Source organism: Sarcophilus harrisii, chromosome 2, assembly GCF_902635505.1.
Source record: "Sarcophilus harrisii chromosome 2, mSarHar1.11, whole genome shotgun sequence".
NCBI classification, from domain to species: domain Eukaryota; kingdom Metazoa; phylum Chordata; class Mammalia; order Dasyuromorphia; family Dasyuridae; genus Sarcophilus; species Sarcophilus harrisii.
In genome coordinates this window covers 97,379,891-97,400,454 of record NC_045427.1, presented here as the reverse complement: position 1 = coordinate 97,400,454, position 20,564 = coordinate 97,379,891, and the positions used below count along the sequence as shown (strand labels likewise).

The following is a 20,564-nucleotide window of genomic DNA, read 5'->3' as shown; positions in this document are numbered from 1 at the left end:
AAAATAGAAAAGTATGACATTTTTTTTTGATTGTTGTTTTTTCCCAAGTAAATACAGATTAGATTACAAAGTAAATTATAGAGTAGATACAGGAAACCTCAAGAGTGACAGACTAATCCTTGAAATTTCTGTTCCCACTTCCACTTTTACTTTAGTGAATTACATGATATGACAAGACTTTAATTTTATTTTATTAAGTGAAAATTTCAGACATTTCCTAATTTTTTTCCCTAAGCATTTGGGCCAGATACATTTTTGCACCTGAATCAAAACCAGCACAAATCACCTATGACTATTGTGACTGACCTGGCGCTCATAGTTGATTTGAGCTTCTTGCTCGATATCTGAGTCCAACTCTGGCACATCTGATAAATCAGAATCAGATTCTTCACTATATGAATCATTGCCACCCTCTGCAAAAACATAAAAATGCTAATTTTCCAATTGCATCTCCAAGCTTAAAAAAAGAGACTCAACCAAAGTAAAATCTTTATAAACATTGTTTTCTTTAAGATATTGTTAAGTTTTAATTGTACTGTTCTGTGGTACCAATTTTATATCAGCAACTTTGAATATTCCCCAAAAGCAGACTGGGCAAATTCACATTTGATTATAAGCAAGAGTCTTTAAGGACCCCAGGCTCCACCTGATGGCTGGAAAATGACCTGGCTTTGAAAAAACATTAGAATTTCAAGTTAAACTTGATGGCAACAAGCACGATGGGAATAATCCAACTTTATAGTTCATGAAGTAACACTCTTTATTCTTCTGTTTAAATATCCAATCTAGTGCCAGAAATGGCTTGTGGCCTAAACTACCACAGAACAACTTCCAAAAGAACATTTTGTCACTTTTTTCAGTTTTATAGCCATCTGTCTTGGTGATATCACAACAAATATAAATAAAGATGTATAAATCAGATTGCAAACAGTGCTTTGCCAATCATCAAATTCACCAAACATTCATATTCATATTCGCATAAGTTACACTATTTCTAAGGCTAATTGGACATATAATATTTGGTGGTTGTTCTTGGCACTGACATTTCCTTCAGAAATGATGTTCTTCATGGCGCCTTCATACTTGTAGTCTAGACATGGCATTAAAAAAAGATTTTTAAAATAATGGAAATAGCCCATTGATTTATAATAATCAACCACAAAGTTAAATATTTGTTTTTTTTGTCTCTTCTTGTTTTCTGTTCTCTAGGTTGATCATAAATACTGTAGAAGTTAATAAGTATAATATTTATTAATAAACAAGTATAGAAATTAGTAAATAAATATAAGGAATAATAAATGTTTATTGGTTATTCTATTGTACAAAACTTATAGCTTTTAAAAATAGTGAGATAAAGTTAATGTTTTTTTAAAAAGTGACGTTTACCCTGGGATACTGAATCAAGGATACCATTGGTTACACCTTCTGGAATAAATCTCCATTGAAAAACCGAGTGGTCAGCACCTCCTGTACTCAACACCCACTGGAAATCATGTGACCAGCGGACATTCGTTACATGAGCTGAATGGCCAACATACTTCCTAAATTTAGCTCCTGAAATATACATATGGAAAAACATAGTTATGTAATATTATAAGTTCATTAATCAAATTAAATGAAAGCTATTCCTCACTTTGATGAACAAAATCTTTACATATATTTGAAAGTAAGATTGCCTACTATATTATTTGATGCTCAAATTAATAACAAAGAATGAATAGTTTAATAGCTCCTATTTAGCAGGTAAAATAATAATATTTTATTCAACAAAAAATATGGATTTATGAAAGAAACTGGATTTTTGCAAAACACTTGGCAATATTTTGTGGCATTCTTATGGAAAAAATGGAGACAGAGAACTAGATAGTTATGTGACTTCAGAATAGGGGTAAGAGGCCAGAACCAAAGGATAGTCTATGAAGGCTCCATGTTACCTTGGAAAGATGTTTATCTTTAATGAAATAATGTAAGGATATACACTTGTCTCTGTGCTATTTAACATTTTTAGCAAAGGCTTAAACAAAGACACAAAATAGCACTGATTGTGGGAGGAAATTATTGATAATGACAGTGATTATAGATAAGTAGAAAATTTACATAGAAAATCTATATAATAACATTAATGATGATTATAATCATTTATGTGAGCTGCTTATTTGGTCTGTAGTGGAATATAAGCCACTTAAAAATAAATAAATGTTTCATATTTTGTCTTTGTATATCCTGGCAAGAATTTCAGGTTTGCAGATGATACCAAATTAGAAGTGATAGCTGACACATTGGAGGATAATTATGATCTAATAAGATCTTAACACTGGGCTGATTATAATAATAAGAAATTCAATAGGGATAAATGTAGACTCTTATACTTGGGTTAAAAATCAATTTTACAAGTACACGATGAAGAGGTAACTATGGTTGGAAAAGTCTACTTAGTCTACTTTTTAAAATCATGTGAAATATCACTCAGCCAGTGGTGATTAATTCTCCTAAGGTAAGATTTTAGGACATTTAGTTGAAAATTCTCAGAAAAGTCTTATTTGAGGAATACTAATGATCATGAAGATTGCCCACTCATGCAAAATAGAGAATTAAAGAAATATTTTGTCAGATCAAGGTAAAATCCACATCTGTCTAAAGCAAAGTAATTAATCCAATAATATTTTGGAGGATTTAGGGTCAATCTCTTGCTGGAGAACAAAACACTGAATCTGAACTCTTACTGGCCATGGATTCATGATTTATATAGCCTTGGTTCTAGCATGGATTCAATCAAATGTATCAAATAGTAGTAGAACCACCGAAAAATTTTTAGCTTTTAATAAGATAGTTTTGTTTTTCTCATAATAGGGTTTGAAAACTGACTGGCATCTAAGGATTCTAATTCAGTATTTTCTTGAGGCTATTTTGCTTATCAGCTCTTAGACTCTCTTTCTTTCTCTCAGTCTGCCCTCTTGTGGACTTGTGTAAACCCCCCTTTTTGGGTGTGAATCAAGTTTATCTTCTGGCTCAAGATAGCTATTATCCCCAAATGCTCTCAGAGCTTGTCTCTCTGAACTGCAGAGCACAGAAAATAGTATCATAGATCATTGGAGCTACTAAGGTGATATGATATCTAATACAATATAATATGTATTTATATTATATAATATCACAGACTTAGAATTATCATACAATATAATATGCATATTTATGTCATATAGTATAATAGATTTAGAATTACAAGGATCATTTAATATAATATTTTGATATAATATACATATTTGTATTACATAGTATAATAGGTTTAGAGTTACTAGGGTCATATAATTAATAAATATAATATACTATAATTGTACAATATATAGTACAATATAGTATATTGTATTTATTAACCATATTAATTAAAATTAATAATGTGATAATATTAACAATTAAGTATCAATTAATTAAAATTAATGAGCAGACTATCCTGAAGGCATTTTGTAATAAGGATACTTATGACAGAAAATAAAATAGATTTATTTAACAATGTAAAAGTTTAAATTATGTTTTCAAATTATAAAATAGTGACAACTCTAGATTGAGTACTTGTGTTTTTGTTTGCAGATCCATTAAAAACATTTTCAGATATGTTGAACAATGAGTGAGTATTGATTCAGCAGCTATAAGACAAATATACAACAGATTTCTTTTTTTTTAATTTTAGAATAAATATTAGAAAGAAGATAAGTAGTTCTCATGAATTGATCCCAAGAAGAACATGTTTTAGTTTAGTCATGCAGAGATATTATCTGTATAACATTATAAAAAGTCAGCAAAATATTTGGCCTTGCCTCCTTGGAGGAAAAATTATAATTTCTTACCTTTCTTTAGACAAGGAAATTTAAATAATTTAACCAATCCAAAGTCATCTCCAGTGACTAACACTGAACTGTTGTAATTTGCATCTACTGAGTTGATATCAGTAATGTCATTGTATTTGGGCCAAATTCCACTCACTTCAGGCCCAATCACACAGGTCCAGGCAATCCAATGAATCCCTTTGATTTCCTCTTTACTTGTTAAAGGTTTTCCAGCTGAAACAAATGAATATACCAATTAATTATTTTTAAAAAAAACACATATATTTGATCCCACTAATGTATATTTTTGTCTTTAAAAGGCATATGGGTTTGAAAAGCTTTTCTACTTCAGAAATTCAAGAAAATGTCATAGGAATCCAATTCCTTTTTATATTTATGAATTTTTCCCCTCTTCTGTTACAGAGAAAAGCATCTGTAAGCAAATATTCAGCACTTAGCACAGGGTCTGGCGCATAGTAAACACTTAAATGTTTATTTACTAGTTGATTAATTGATGAATATGTATTCTAGATAAGGAAAGTAGAGAGATATGTAATAATACTATATGTCCAAGTCTAATTAGCATCATCACTCAAAAATAGATGATATAACAATTTGCCATAATAATAAAGCTGATTTTGTTGAATTGTGTCTCTTTCCAATTATAGTTAGCGAAAATATCCCAACTTTTTTTTTTAAATTAAGTATATCTGAGAGGCAGTATGATATATTGGCTTGACAATAAGACTCAGAGTCAAGAAACCTGAGTGATGAAGCACAAGGATCTGAGAGAATGGTTTGGAATGTAAAAAACTCACAAAGGCTCTTCAGAGCCACATGGAGTACTTTATTTCATGAAAGGACACATGAACTAATCAAGGTAATATAGATGTGGTTTTGAGTCGAAAGATATTATTTAAACATTGTGAAAGGAAAAAGGAAAGGATGGGGTCTATAGAGTTAGGGAAGAACTGGGGAGGTTCTTAATGGAGAAAGAACGTGCAGGTGAATTAGGTCTACATAAGCAATTGCATGATGGGAATACAGAAAGAAGGATATGCTAATACAGGTTAATGAGGACACTTTCTTCACAAAGGTTACTTATAGGGCAAGAGTATGCTCTAGCTTATTTACTGAGGGGAAGGAAGGGCCCCTTATCTGTAGGCTCTTTACTGATTTGGTAGGTTGGGCAAGTCTTTGTCTTGCGGACAAGATAACAGTCCCAGGAATGTGGCCTCCCTTTGTGTGGGATAAAGTTGACAGTGGAAACAAGGTGGGCTCCATTAGAGTTCATATCATTCCCAAGGGCTGCACCACTCGCTAGATTCAACTCCTACTCTTGCTACTTACTAATTGTGTTATCACTATCAGATCACTTAGTTTCTGTGAGCTATTCCCTCCAAATATACAACAGTTATCATGTAAATTTTCTTTTTATTTTCCTTTTTTCCCCTCCCCCATTCCATCCTAGAAGAGGCTACCAATAGACAGAAACAAGTATATATTTATACAATTTTTCTATTCATACATGTATTCATCAGTTTTTCCTCTGGATGAAGATAGCCTCTTTCTACATATGTCCTTTATTTTTAATTTGTGTATTTATGATAATCAAAATTACTTAGTTACTTAAAGTCATAACAATATTGCTCTATCCATGCAAATTGTTGCTATTATTTATACCATAGTGAAACTTTCAATGATTCATAGTAACCTAAAAAAGGAACAATGAAACTAAAAACCAGATAATTTTTAAAATTTGGCTAATTTCCTGTATACCTATTTTCTAGGTATATTTTCTAACTATTTGTGAGAAAGGATGACAAAGTAAAACAAAGTGGTTTTACTTACCCTATTATATTTTGGAGGAAATGTTAATGAGCAATGAAATGAACAAAAAAGCAAGCAGAAAAAGAGAAGAGGAAAAACAAAGGCATGGGAACTCACGACATGGATCATCAACTCCTTAACACATGAGAAGTGACTGTATAGCCATTTCTGACATTACTTACATGGCATCTTGTAGAATAATCGTTCTCCTGCACCATCATTGGTTTGTAAGTATTTACTATCCATAGACCAGTCAATGTGAGTAATAAAACTAAAAGATTTGTTACATTCTCCAATTTTTTTATATCGTTGAGCAACAGCATAGATATCCACTGGGCCATCATTGGACCCTACTGCAAGATAAGAACCATCTGGAGAAAATTTCATTTCATGAATTACTTCCTTTCGGTCTTTGATATGAACCACTTCTGTCATATCTCTGAAACAGTAAAGAAATGAATAATCGTGTAATCCTATAGTTGGCAAACTCAAATAGACTTTTAAAAAAACATCTCCCTCACACAGAAAGAATCTTTGAATGGGAAAGAAGTTTTCAGAAATGGAAAGACTTTGAGGAAAAGTATTATAGGACTTTCTTGAAATTTTCTAAATTAAGAAAACTAATAATAAAGACTTTAAGCCATTGCTTAGTGTATTTTTAATATTTAAATCAATGTATATGAAAGCATTTTATTTTAATATTCAATTATATAATGATGTCCCCTAAAATTATTCATATTTAATAACATTTATTTTGACATTGCAGAATTAGTTATCTGATTTGAAAAAATTCCACAGGTAAGGGAAAAATACCAATAGACAGTAGACACAAAAGTAATCTATGTTTTTAAAACTCTAGGAATATGTTGTGAGAATCATTTAAGTTGGATGTCATGGCACTACTGTTTTTTAAAAAAATACACAAAATTTACAATAAGAACTCCCCCCCCTCAAGAAGAAAGAAATTGCTTTTCAAAATGTTGAATTTCTTTAATGTGATAGCCTTGCAAACATTTAATCAACATAAAAGAAAACCATTATTAGAATATAGACATTTAATAACTTGAATTACTTCTCTACTCCTTAATAAGAGTTTCTAGCAACCCTCAAAACTTTAACATTGATGTTTTCTTTGATGTTGAACATATTATGATTGACAGGTGTCCCTTGAGTGAGACAAGAACTCTTTCATTAAGACTAAAATAAACTGCATATACAAAATGCCAAATTTTTACTTCAACTGACTAGTTTTCTACAACTGTTATTATTCATTTTGATCAAAATTAATTGCTATTGTAAGTGGATATTTTGGAATATCTTTGCTTAGAAAATCCACCAAATAGAAAATGTTGGTTAATTAGCCCCACAGTTCTTTCACACATCATGAATCAGAGAAGGAGAATGTGGAATACCAATTCAATAATAAATTAATTGCAATGTATAATGAGAATTTAATGCAATGAAGTATGTCAAGAATATATCTAGATAGTGTGGGAAGTGATAGAGAATTTTGTTTTATAGAATTTTCTATTGTACAATAACATATAGTGATAACATCTAATAAATGCAAATAACAGAAAAAGAGCAAGATCCAAAAGAGATTCTATCTTCTTCAACATGATGAATAGATGGAATTTTTTCATTGAAAAATGATTAAAAATAAAATTTAACTTACATTTAACATCCAAGTCAGCTACATTATCCCTCTATCTAAAGTCCTCCTCTTGTCTGTTCCATGAATACGACATTCTATCTCTCAGTTCCAGGCATTTTCTCTAGCTCTCCTCCCTGCCTAGAATTTTCTCTCTCTTCTCTGATTAGTGACCTCCCTGAGCTTCCTTTAAGTCCTAATTAAAATACCATTTTCTATAGAAATTCCTGCAACTCCTCTTAATTGCATTGCTTTCTCTCATGTAATTCTTTCCTATTTATCCTATATTTAGCTTGCTTTGTGTATGAATGTATATATACATGTTTGTTTACATGTTGTCTCCATTAAATTCTAAGTTCTATGAGGGAAAGGACTGTCTTTTGCTTCTCTTTGTACCCTCAGTATTTAGCATAATGCATTGCATACAGTAGGTACTTATAAATGTTTACTGAATGAATACATGAAATCCTTTTCTAATGGAGTTTTGGACTTGTTCTCGACTCTAGTGTACAATTCTATTCAAATAGATTTGTACTGAGAAAATTTAGGCACTTAAATTTAAATACCAGAAAAAGAGTTTTAATTTAAAAAAAAAAAACAAACACACACTATTATCTAATCTTATATGTACCTGACTCGGAGGACAATGAAAGATCCATCTTTCATTCCCAATGCTAACTGAGATCCATCTGGGCTGAAGGATACACTGCGTACTGCTTCTTCCATATTACAGCGGGCAATCAAGGCGTGATCAGCAAGACTCCATAATCTAAGCACAAGAACAATGTCAACTAATTCCTTCTCAGTACCAAATTTCTTAAAGTTATTGACTTACCAAAAATTGGAAAGTTACTTTCACAGCATGTGATTTCATTTCTACTTCTAACAATATCATTAACCCATTGGTTTTCTTCCTTTAGGTGAGTCATTATGATACGGGAATTTCCCTCAGGATTTCTGCAAGTCATTTTCACCACTTGAAAAATCTTTTTTGTTAGACAACATTGATAAAGAATTTGAGATGCCTCTTTAAAATAAGTCATATATACTTCATATAATATTTTGTTATTTCTCTTTGGAAATACAAAATTATTATTTGTTTAAAGGATCCATATGCAACTATTAACTGTAATACTAATAATATTCTTTAACTTTTTATGTCTTATGAAGTCTATAGAATGCTTCTCACCATTTTTTTAAATGCATAAATTTGAATGCATAAAATTATTTTTGAATGCATAAAATAGTATGGTAAGATTACAATGGGAATCAATTATTAAAATGCTGTTGTCAAAATATTTAAAAAAATACAAAGTTCACAGTGAGAATCTATGACTTAGGTGAGCAATAGTAAAGGAACAAACAGTTAACATTTGGATTTAAATTAGTTATGGAGCTAATTTTTCTGCTTATTTGGACACATATTGATTGAAATGCATATCACTCTTATTTAAAACACTTCTAAGATGGGGAGCTTGGCTCATAATTTGATTATGCTTATGTAAGAAAGTTACTGAAGGAAACAACAACATATCTATCAAAAATAGTTTCAAGCCTGACTGTAGAAAGTTCTATACTCACAATTATCAATAAAATCTTGTTGAACAGCTCCCTAGAGGCTATTCACAGATTGGTCTATTCAGAGAAAGTTGGTGTAACAATATTGGCAAATTAGCAAAGCTATCATTCATTGGGGGCTGAACTCAAGATGTAGATAGAGCTGATATATAGCTTTCAACTGTGACAGTCACAAGCTTATCAACTCAAGTCAAAGAACTGAGTTTTAGGCTATTTGAGATAATCTGGGAACCAAGAACTGAACATATAATATTTAAACATAGAAATGTAACTTACATATAGTAGCATTTGGTTCCTAATTTGCTCTAAGCAATCTCTACTACAATCTTCTGTTACAGTTAGGCACGAAGACCACTAGCTATAAGGGCAGAACAGTTTTTATTGCATATTTTACAAATCATCAATAGAAAAGGATAGCGTAATTGGGGTTAAGACTGGAGAAGACATTAAAAAAAAGCCCTTTGGAATTATACCTAGTCAAGTTTCCATCAATAAAAAGAACTAATTTAATATTTCAATATATTCATATTCAATGTAGGAAATGACAATAAATCATTTGTAACAAAGTTTCTTTAAATGTGTTATACCATCCTAAATACAACATGGGAATAATGCTATTACTAAGAGGCCTTTCACAGTATACTCAGTCAAATCTGTGCTAATCAAATTTCTCACAAATTTTGGTGCTATTTTATTACTCTTGTTATTACTCTTGTTTATTACTCTTGTTTGTATTACTAAGTAATTACTCTTGTTACTTGTAAGAGTACTCTTGTACTCTTATTTTATTACTCTTGTTTATTACTCTTGTTGCTATTTATTACTCTTGATTTATTACTCATAATCTTGGGCAATTTGGGCTGAGCTTGAGTTCAATGAGTCAAATGATCTTGAACTCAAATGAGTCAAAAGGATTATGTCAATACTCTAAGTACGCTGGGGAAAGGACATGTTGAGAAAAGTGACCATCAACAAAGCAAACATTCAATTTATATTTAAATTCAGAAAACAAATGGACTAACATATCATTTTAATGGTAGGAACTGATGAGGCTTTGGTTTTCTGTAAAGATTGGGAAAATGGTTACAATGAGCATACTATTAATATCTTCAAGAGTTCACATTAGAGGCAGACTGGTAGAAAAGAATCAATGACCACAAATCATAACTTTTCTTTTTTGGTGTTCAAATTTCTTTTTCTTTTTTATAGTATTTTATTTTACCAAATATATAAAAAGATAGTTCTTAACATTCACCTTGGCAAAACCAAATCTTTTTCCCTTTCTCCTCCTCTCCTCCCTCCCCAACACAGCAAGCAATCCAAAATAGGTTAAACCTGTGCAGTTCTTCTAAATATATTTCCATATTCATTATGCTGTTCAAGAAAAAAATCATAGCAAAAGGGGGAAAAAAAACATGAGAAAGAAAAAAACAAGCAAACAAACAACAATGAGAAAAAGGCGAAATTCTTTGCTTTCATCCATATTCAATCTCTGTAGTTCTTTCTCTGGATAGGAATGGCACTTTCTACCACAAGTCTATTGGGACACAAATCTTAACTTATACTATCCCATCTCAAACTTTAAACTCAGAAAAAAATGATTCTCTGACTTTGTCCATCAGACACAATCAATGGTTAGCAAAATATGCTGAATTAGCATCATAACTGCTCTTGGCTCTGACTTAATATACCAGTTATTCATTCACTCTTTAGAAAACCATTACTCTCTGAATTAGACATAATTATTTTACTTAATGTCATCCTCTGTATTAAACATAAGAGATCCAACGCAAGAGTACTCTCGATCTTAATCAGATAGACTATATTTTCTTTTAAGAGCTGGCAACTAGAAGGCAATAGAAAAAGTTAGGATCAGTATCAGGAAGATCCAAACTCAAATCTGACCTTGGGCACTTACTAGCTATATGATCCAGGCTAGTCATTCAATCTCCATCTGTCTTATTTTTCTCATCTACAAAATGGAAATAATAATAGTACCTACTGCCCATTTGATCTGCTAGTGACATCAAATGAGATATATTTTTAAATGATTTGTAAATCATAAAGCATTACATAAATGTTATCTCAATTTTAGGACAATGTACAAAGTCACATGTGTTAATTAGTAGAAGTAAATGTTCTCTGTATATTAAAGAGCTCTTTTAAAGTTAAAGTTCTAAATGATGATGAATGAGAAAAGAGGCTCTACTTGAAGTGTGCATTGAGATAAAATTGGAGCCCATCAATCACTTAAGACATTTGTAGAATATCAGAAGTTCAAGGGAAAATATGAGTCTGTCAGAGCATTAGCTCAATATCTTCAAGAAGAAAGAGAGCTGGATTTCAACCTATAATAAGTTTCCTTTGAATCAGATCTGTCTCAAGTGACCTAGAACTGGCAGAAACAATTGTAAATTGCATATAAATTTCAGTGTGAGCATTTATATCTTGGAATTATAAATTGGGGCTTGATTATTATTTTGTAGATTGTCCAGACTTAAGAAAATATTGAATAAAATGTTAATAAAGCAATTTGAACTTAGAAATCTTTGAATAATCAATTGTTCACTAGCACCCTTTTATGTTTAGTTGTTTTCAGTCATGTCAGACTCTATGACTACATTTTGGATTTTCTTGGCAAAAATAGTGGAAGAGTTTTCCAGCTCATTTTAGAGATGAAGAAATCAAGGCAAACTATATTAAATGATTCACACAGCTAGGAAGGATCTGGGACAGGATTTGAACTCAGGTTTTTTTGACTTCCAGTCTTCAACTCTATCCACTGTAGCATCTAGCTAGTGCCCATCCCTGGTTTTAATTGATTGATCTGAATAAATCTTCACTTGAGGGTGAAATCCAAAGAGATCTCCAAGATAGGCAACTGAAACCAGCAAAAAGTTAATTATTCCTTAATTGGTATTCTTAATACCTGCATTTGTAGATTTAAATTTGCTTTTCTTTTTAAGGAAATGAAAGATGGTAGGAAATGAAGCTGAGAATCAAAGGGGACCATGTGGTAGAATTGAGGTGTGAGAGTTAGTTAGGAGCAACCTTACCGGACAGATCGATCATCACTGCCTGTAACAGCTAAAGGTTTCTTGGGATGGACAGCCAGTGCCCAGAGCTCCCCTTCACAATGGCCTTGCATGATCAACATCGGCTTATCTCTTTCTCTCACTATTACTTCAAATATTTCACTGTCCTGTGTACCTGCTAAAAGTCGATCTGCTTTCCAGCAAACACTACGGATGGACAAACCTGGCAGAAAAGAAAATGGTTTTATCCTGGTTACAAAGATAAGTCAAAATGAAACATGCCTAACATTAAAAGCACATCTTATATTGAGCAATTGGAGATAAGCACAGCCACAAATGGGGAATAGGAGGGTCTGAAATTATTTTAGAAGGAAGGTATCCTTCTGAAGAGTTTCCTGACTTTGAAAAGAATTTTCATTTTCAAAAATATTTTTCCTATTTTGAAGACTAATCTATTGTCACAAAAAATCTTGTCTTTTCCTTTTCTGACTTGAGAAAGCTATAAGTTTTCACAACACACATTAGTACATCTTAAACTGAAAGTTAGCCAAAGATGATGGGAAGTCTTTCTTTGTAAAAACTCAATACTCTTTTAAGTCATTTCCTTATTATTTTCTGTGAAAATTAAGCATTATTTAAAATGCTTGGATATTAACATTATTTTAATTGAATATACAGGGGAAATGTTATGGTACAGCTCATTATCATTTCAGACAGGTTTAGTGTGAATTTTATTATGCCATAATTATCATTTTGATGGATAAACAGATGCATTGTGTCCCAGAAATATGCAAATGAAATACTAATTTGAGTTTCAAAATATCATCAAACATTTGTCTTTGAGAATTTTATTCTACAAAGGAATAGTTCACTGACTCAATGGCTAATGATTTGCTTTAAAACAATATGTGTATGTATTGTTCAAGTGCATCCTTCTGGTTCTAAATTAGCAGAAGTCTTTTTATGACTATGTGCCACATCAGAAATTTATGCAATTAGAAGTCTCGAGATATAATCTCATAATATCTTGTTGCCCATGACATTCCCTATTCCTGGAATATCCTCCCCCTGCTATTGCCACATACTGAAATTCACCTATGCAACAATGGAATTGTTTGTCTCAAAAGATAAAGGTCTCTCCATTCCTGAAGGTCTTTAAGCTTTAAGATTTGACTGACCACTTGCCAGGTATGCTGTAGAAGGAATTTTTATTCAGCCACAAGGCTCAATAGTTTAAAAAGTGCTTTCTTCAAAACATTCCTAGGAAGGAAGCAGTGCAAATATCATTATATTTTATTGATGAGGAATTTGTAGCTCCAGAAAATGAGATTTTCCCACAATCATATAGCTAAGTGAGAAGTCATTCTGACTCTTAAGTCAAATGCTCTATTTTATACTTTATGGACTCTTCTCCTGACCTTCACCCTAAATTTCATTTGTTCATTTGTATTTTTCTACTGGAAGGATACACGTCTCTCAAACAATAATCATAAACATAATTACTCATGCTTATATAAAATTTGAAGGTTTACAAAGCATGATCTTCACCATGAAGACCTACCTTGTGAGGTAGGCCACATAAGCATCATTATCCCTGTTTTTAAAACTCATTCAGCAAGCATTTTTTTGTTTTAAGCATCTCAAAAGCAAAAGTAGTCACTGTGCTAAGCATTGGGGATGGGAAGCCAAAAGCCAAAAATGTTCCTGTCCTCAAGGAGTTTACATTTTAAAGGAGATAATAAGTATGCAGAGAATTATACCCCCCTACACACACACACACACACACACACACACACACACACACACACAAGAAATTTGAGAAAATTCTCTTCTTTTAGTTAGTTAGTTTAGTATCAGGAAGTTGGATCTTCCTGATACTGATCCTAACTTTTTCTATTGCCTTCTAGTTGCCAGCTCTTAAAAGAAAATATAGTCTATCTGATTAAGATCGAGAGTACTCTTGCATTGGATTTCTTATGTTTAATACAGAGATTTTTTAGTAAAAGCTTAGTTACTTTTAGTTACTAAAACTAAAGTTTTAGTACTTTAGTTATCCATAAGTTTGGATTCATCTCTGCCTCCTCTCTCTCACCTCCATATCCAATCTGTTCCCAAATTTTTACATTGATATTATAACACTTCTTGTATATATCCCCTTTTCCCTGACCCCCAGCCACCTTCCTAAATTAAACCCTCATTACCTCTTAACCTGGAGTATTGCCTTTAAATTGGATTTCCTGTATTAAGTCTGTTTCTATTCTAAACCATCTTCCACTTAGCTGCTATGGTGATTTTTCCATAGGACAGAGCTGGCCATGATGTCACCCTCTTATTCAAAGAACTTCAATGAATTCCTTTTACCACCATAATCAAATATAAATTCTTTTTGGTATTTAAAGTTCTTTACCTTTCCATTTTTCTTCTTCTTTACCTCCACCCCACAAGCATTCTATAATCTACTGATAGTAGCTTACTTTCTGTTCTGTATATATACTACTATGCCTTTACACTGGCTCTCATACTAATAATGTTTTGCCTCCTGTTCTTACCCCTTATTTCCTTCATCTTCCCTCAAGACTCAGCTGAAATCTCACCTTTTACAGGAGGTCTTTCCCAGCCTTCCCAACAGCTAGTATTTTCCCCTTAAAACTACCTTACAGTTATCCTGTATAGATCTTTTCTGTACCTAGTGCTTTGTACACTTCCTGGTAAGTGCTTGATAAGTGCTTGCTGACTGATGCAGGAGCTTGGGAGAAAAAACTAGGTTCAAATAAACTTGATAATTGAATCCATTGGAGATGATAAAAATCTCCAAATGAAAGAAGAATCAGGATAGAATCTTGAGGTACATACACAATTAGTAGATTCGACATGGATGATGAGCCAGCGAAATGAACTGAAAGAGAACAATTGTATAGGTAGGAAGAAAACCAAGAAAATGAAAAAACCTAGAAGGTAACCCAGAGTAGAGGATGGTCAACAGTGTGAAATGTTAATGTAAAGAACTGAGGAAAAGCTGTTAGACTTGACCATTAAGAGATTACTGATAACTTAGAATAGATAGTGATGGGAAGATGAGACAAAGAAAACTGCGATGATATTGGTGGAAAACTGCTGGAGAATGTGGGAGAAAGGATGAGTCAGAGTTGCCTGGGCTGGCCTTGATGAGAAAAAGTACTATGAAGGAAATACTTAGGGATGAGGGGAAAGGAAATAAAGAAAGTATTTTCTTGGTAAACTATGAATTTTACCAAAGCTCTCTTTAGTTGAGAAACTATGGTAAGAGGACTCTGTGGGAGGCTTGTGAGGATTTGAAAGAGCCATTACCAAACATGGAGTAAGGAATTGCTTAGTGGAGGAAGGAGAAGGGGATAAAACAATTGCACTGTTGCAGTGAGAGCCAGGTTGATATTGGATAACAGAAATTTGTGGTGGAATAAGTTAAAACAGAACTTCCTTCAGTTCAGTTCAGTCATGCAGGAGTAGAAGGGAAAGAGGTGCATGGTGGGTATAATCTAATACTGGCATTTGATAACATCTAAGAAATGATAGGACAAGGGATTAAGAGATTCAAGAGTATAGTGCATAGTTAAATTGATTCACTAAAGATTCAAGATGTAAAAGGAATGAGAGTCAGAGTAGGGATGATAACATGAGAAAGCATTAAGAGGTGAAGGAATTGGACAAACAAAACAAAACAAAATAATGAGATTCATGACTTTTTAAAGATCATCCAGATAACAACAAAGTCAAGATTTGAATCTAGGTTTTTCTTATTTTCAAGTCCACTGATCTAGCTATGCTTTGTATCCTTCTGAAAGGATACTTTATCACCTTTTTTTTAAAAAGTAGTTTATCATAAGATTTAAGGTTGTCTGCATGACTTGATGTCAAAGTAGGCTTAACTATACCCAAAGTATATTCCGAGGATCAAATGAGATAACATTTGTCAAGCACTTAGCACAGTGCCTAACTGGCAAAAGGTGCTTAATAAATATTTGTTTCCTTCTCCTCCCAAAGTGTTAATTTAATGCCATTTTATTGACAGAAATGTTTGTATGTCTTATATATGTAGTGTCACTGTCAGGAAATATAATCTCAATTTATGAAGTAATTTTAATAGATTTATATGTTTTTCTTTATAAAATATTATTGCAGTATCAGTGTAATATGCTGTCCTTCAGAATTTTTGGAGTAAAGAATATGCATCTCAACAAACCACTGAGACTTCTGGTTGATACTTAATTGTATTCCATCATCAGGATCATAAATTAATCAAGAAACAAAAATCAACATTCATTGAATATGTAAGTTCTGCAGGGCACCATGAAAAGTTCTGGGAAGACTAATGGATATAAAATATAGTCTTTTCAGTCTAGATCATAAGCTCATAAAATCATAGCTCTAAAGGTGGAAGTGGCTTCAGTTTATTTAATCTAATACTCTAATACTCTCACTTTATATTTTATTTTTGTATATACTCAACATCTTCTTGACTCCCTTAGTCTCTTCTGTCTTCTGACAGGAGCACTAAACACTCCCCTAAGTTTTCTTTTATTGAGAGGTGGAATCTGAATTTTCCAGCTAACTCTACTTCTTCAACACCATCTCTGGTTTAGACTTCAGAGAGCATCTTGTCCTTAGGACAGGTACCCTTTGCTTTCTGGACTTCCCTCCCCACACACTTGGCTTTCCAATTTCTTTTCGTTTATTACCTTCCCTTTGAGGGCAGGGGGTAGCTTTCTTTTTCTTATTTGTATTTCTAGGACACTAGACAATGCCTGACACATAATAGATTTTATTGAATTGAATTGAATTATATATGAAGTTTATTAGAACCAAGTAATTTTTCCAAGATCACAGAGAACTACAGGATTCAAATCCAGATCTTGTGAATCAAAAGCCAGTACATTTTCCACTGTTCTGATTGAAGAGAGCATACACACACAAAAAGATAAATAATCATACAAAGTAGTATATGGTGCAGTCAATGCTAAACTAATGGCGTGGACTATAGGAGTTCAGTGAAGGAAGAAATTGCTGGAAGCAGATAAGTTCAAGGAAGGCTTTGGATAGAAGGGGAGATCTGAACTAATCTTTGAAAGACTTACTAGAACTAGTCAATGTCAATATACATTGACAAAAGAGAAGACATTTCAGGTAGGTAGAATGTGTTGATTCATTAATGTATGTTTGTATTTATTTATATTTATGCATTCACAAAAACCACTTAGAATTTCCTTAGTGATATATCCATTACATTAACTTTGTAGTATGTATCCATATATATAACTATGTATCTATTTCAATTGCTCAATAAAACTCCATTTTAAATATTCAATAGTTTCTTTTGGTATTAGCACTACTGATTGTCTGTATGACTCCTTCTCCTTCTCCTCCTCTCCCCCTTCTTCTTCTCCCTTGTTCTCTTCCTTTTTCTCTTTCTCTTCCTCCTCCTTTTTAATTGGGGTTAAGGGACTTTCCCTGAGTCACACAGCTAGTAAGTGTCTGAGCCAAATTTGAACTTGGTCCTTCTGACTCCAGGGGTGGTATTCTATTCACTGTGCCATCTAACTGCCACTTTGTACGACTTCTTATCTGGGAGCAGAGATGCTATACTCTAAGGTGTCCAGATTACGTTAAGACTGGAATCTAGGTTCAGACTACAAAATCTATTGCAGACTGCAAAGATGGACACCCTTGGTTCTACTCAGGGATTAAAAAGAATATTCCAAAGTATCCCTTTCCAATGGGTAAACCAATTTTGTCCCTCTAAGTAAATGAGCCAAATAACCGGTCTAATCATTGGGGTGTGGGGAGAAGAGGAGGTTTCCGGAGGACTGTTACATTTCCATTGCCTACTTAACTTAATCAGCAGGATGTATCCTATCCTCTCTTAGTCAGACACTCATCCACCCACATGCATTCATGCTGACATATTCACAGTCATTGCTTTCTTTGCCTAATTCTGATGTTGGCCGGTTTAAGACTTCTAGACACTGAGACAATCCACAAAATTCATTGTCTTTTGAATTAGAATCAAGAAGTGATTATAAGTAATCAAAATTAGTTTGATTTGTGCCCATCGAAATCAGGCTTCAAGCCCTAAAGAAAAGAAATTCTTTTAAGACAGAGTTTCATTTTTTTCCTTGCATCCCTTATACTGAGTGTTCCATACTGTGCCCAATTCAGGGGCTGAATGAATGCCTGTTATCATTCATTTCAAATTAGGATTAGAGATACTTTAATATACTAGCACATTTATTTATATTCGTCTAATACTATATTATGGTCCTCTCTGAAATCTAAGCAATAGTTTTCTAAATGCAAAAGGCAATTAGGTGGTACATGCCAGGCTTAGGGTCAGGAAGATCTCAATTCAAATTCAACTACAAACATTTAATTAGTTGATTAAACCTGGACAAGTCACTAATGTCTGTGCCCCATATTTTTCATCTGTAAAACTAGGATAATAATAGTACTTGCCTCTTAGAATTGTTATGAAAATTAAATGAAATGATAATTATAAAGTATTTTGCAAATCTTAAAGATATATATTACATATGTGCATATATATATATATATATATATAGCTATTATTATTATTAGTCTGTCAACAAGCATTTATGAGCATTCACTGTTCTAGGACCACTGGGGAATACAAATATAAGTAGAAGGGGAAAAAAATCTTTAATTTCAAGAAACATCAAGGAACAGAAGGAATTTCAAGGAAGCTGAAAAAAGAAGGGGAAAAGGATATTGGCCCAGGCCCACACTAGAGGAAGGCATGAGGGAACTCTGGAGAAGAAAGCGGTCTCAGTATCTACTCTAATACCCTTAGGCCTGTGTCCCTCCAGAAAAGGAGCTTCTCTCTGATACAAATACCCTAGAAAAGGTTCTGTGAACAGTGAAATTCTGCAGAGATTCTGACAATATCATCTTTATATGTTTGAGCCAATTTTAAACTATTCTGATGAGGAATATATAAATCCCATTGTTCATAATGACAAAGTTAACAGTAGCTTTGTGAAATGACTGCCTTCTCCCTGTATCCGCTCTGATAAATTATAATATCATAGGGTCTTGTATGAAATTCAGTTGGAAGTATACAAATATTGAGGAAAGAAGACAAAAATCAGACTGTTCAATTTTATAATCTAAATATTTTTACAAAACATGAAAATATTTCATTGCCACCATAAACCCATGTGTTCCGTTCTATGGGAGCTGAATCTTGATTTCTTGGGATATACATCAAGGTCATTTTCATTTTTTATGATCCTTTCTACATCATAAATCAAAAGGTGATGGATTTTGTGGATTATCTTGGTGTCTGGGCAGCACACTGGGCTAGGGACGATCTTCATTTTAAATTCCATTTCATTAGAAACGCCATTCTGTTGCCTATATTTTAGCAGTGTAAACTGGAGGCATTTTAAGAACACTTCACTGAAATGATGTGGTGCCAACATATCTTGGAAAATATTTCATTGCTAACATGAACCCATGTGCCAGTTCTTTTTTCAAGAAATATATTCTGGCCCATGCTATTTAGAGCTAGCCAGCAGATGGTGCTAAAGAGCAATCTCCTTTATTTTATTTTTATTTTATTTAGCATTTTATTGAAGGATTGGGAGCCTTCAGATTTTAACAAACGGCTTCCAATCACTTATCTTTGTCTTCCATTCAGAGCAAGGTCTGAGCCTTATCATACTTCCAGCATCCTCTGCAACAGTAATAAGGATTGGGAGTAAGAAGGCCTATTCCACAAATATTACTCCTGAACCATCTTTTATGTCCCAGGGACAGGGCTGTTTATTTCTTTTCTTATTCCAAGGCTCTTTTTTCTCTGTTTTATCAGGCTAATGAAATTAATCATTCAGTTTCAATATGTAACAGCATTTGGCTTGCATGAAATTTTATGTTATAAATTGACAAGAGTAGCTTCGAGAGTAATGTCAGTTGTCAGGGGGCTCTAGCAACTATCCATTCTAACCAGGCCCCCAAAATAATCCAGCTGATAATAACTCCCACGCATCTAATCTTTGCTTTAAGACCTCCAATGAGGGGGAGCCCATCATATCCTGAAACAACCCATTTCCACTTTGGGCATAGATCTGATTGTTTGGAAGTTTTTCCACATTTCAAGGCTCATTTAAAAAAAAAAAAAGTTTTATTGATTCATTCTGATTTTATGTTTAAAAACATTTTTGCAGATTTTTCCTATTTCATGAAAGGTCTCTTGTAAAAAAAGTCAAATAGTTAAGCAAAAATAATATACGCTATAGTGAGCTCATCTGAAAGTGTGGGCAACATTGTCATTTAGCTCTTTGTAGTTTCTACCTGGTATTCCTTGGTTTTGCCCTACTGTGCCAAAAAGAACAAGTCTGACATCTCTTTGGTACAATTGCAATCATTCCATCTCTCCTCCACAATCCTAACTCAGTTTCCTATTCTTTGACCTAAACATCTCTCCTTGAGGAAGATAACTCAAAGACACAATCAATGAACCCAAGAAAATATCCTTTCTCTTCATGGAGGCAAACACAGAGAAGGGAAAGCTTTAAAATGGAGTTGCCTTTTAAATGCAAAAACTCATTAAAAAGGCCATCAAGGTGACACAGGGGAGAGAATGCCCAGCCTAGA

At 33.0% G+C, this 20,564-nt stretch overlaps 1 protein-coding gene across 1 annotated transcript in view; it reads right to left on the bottom strand.

The window, feature by feature from the left end:
• The window catches only part of EML6 (EMAP like 6), a 286,173-nt gene that overhangs the window by 86,423 nt on the left and 179,186 nt on the right, over positions 1-20,564 (bottom strand). The window contains exons 8-13 of the mRNA XM_031950479.1: positions 11,940-12,141; positions 7,937-8,074; positions 5,837-6,093; positions 3,846-4,058; positions 1,387-1,554; positions 307-413 (exon numbers count right to left, since the gene is read on the bottom strand). Coding sequence (XP_031806339.1) covers positions 307-413; positions 1,387-1,554; positions 3,846-4,058; positions 5,837-6,093; positions 7,937-8,074; positions 11,940-12,141 — 1,085 coding nt within the window. The remainder of the gene's footprint in view (positions 1-306; positions 414-1,386; positions 1,555-3,845; positions 4,059-5,836; positions 6,094-7,936; positions 8,075-11,939; positions 12,142-20,564) is intronic.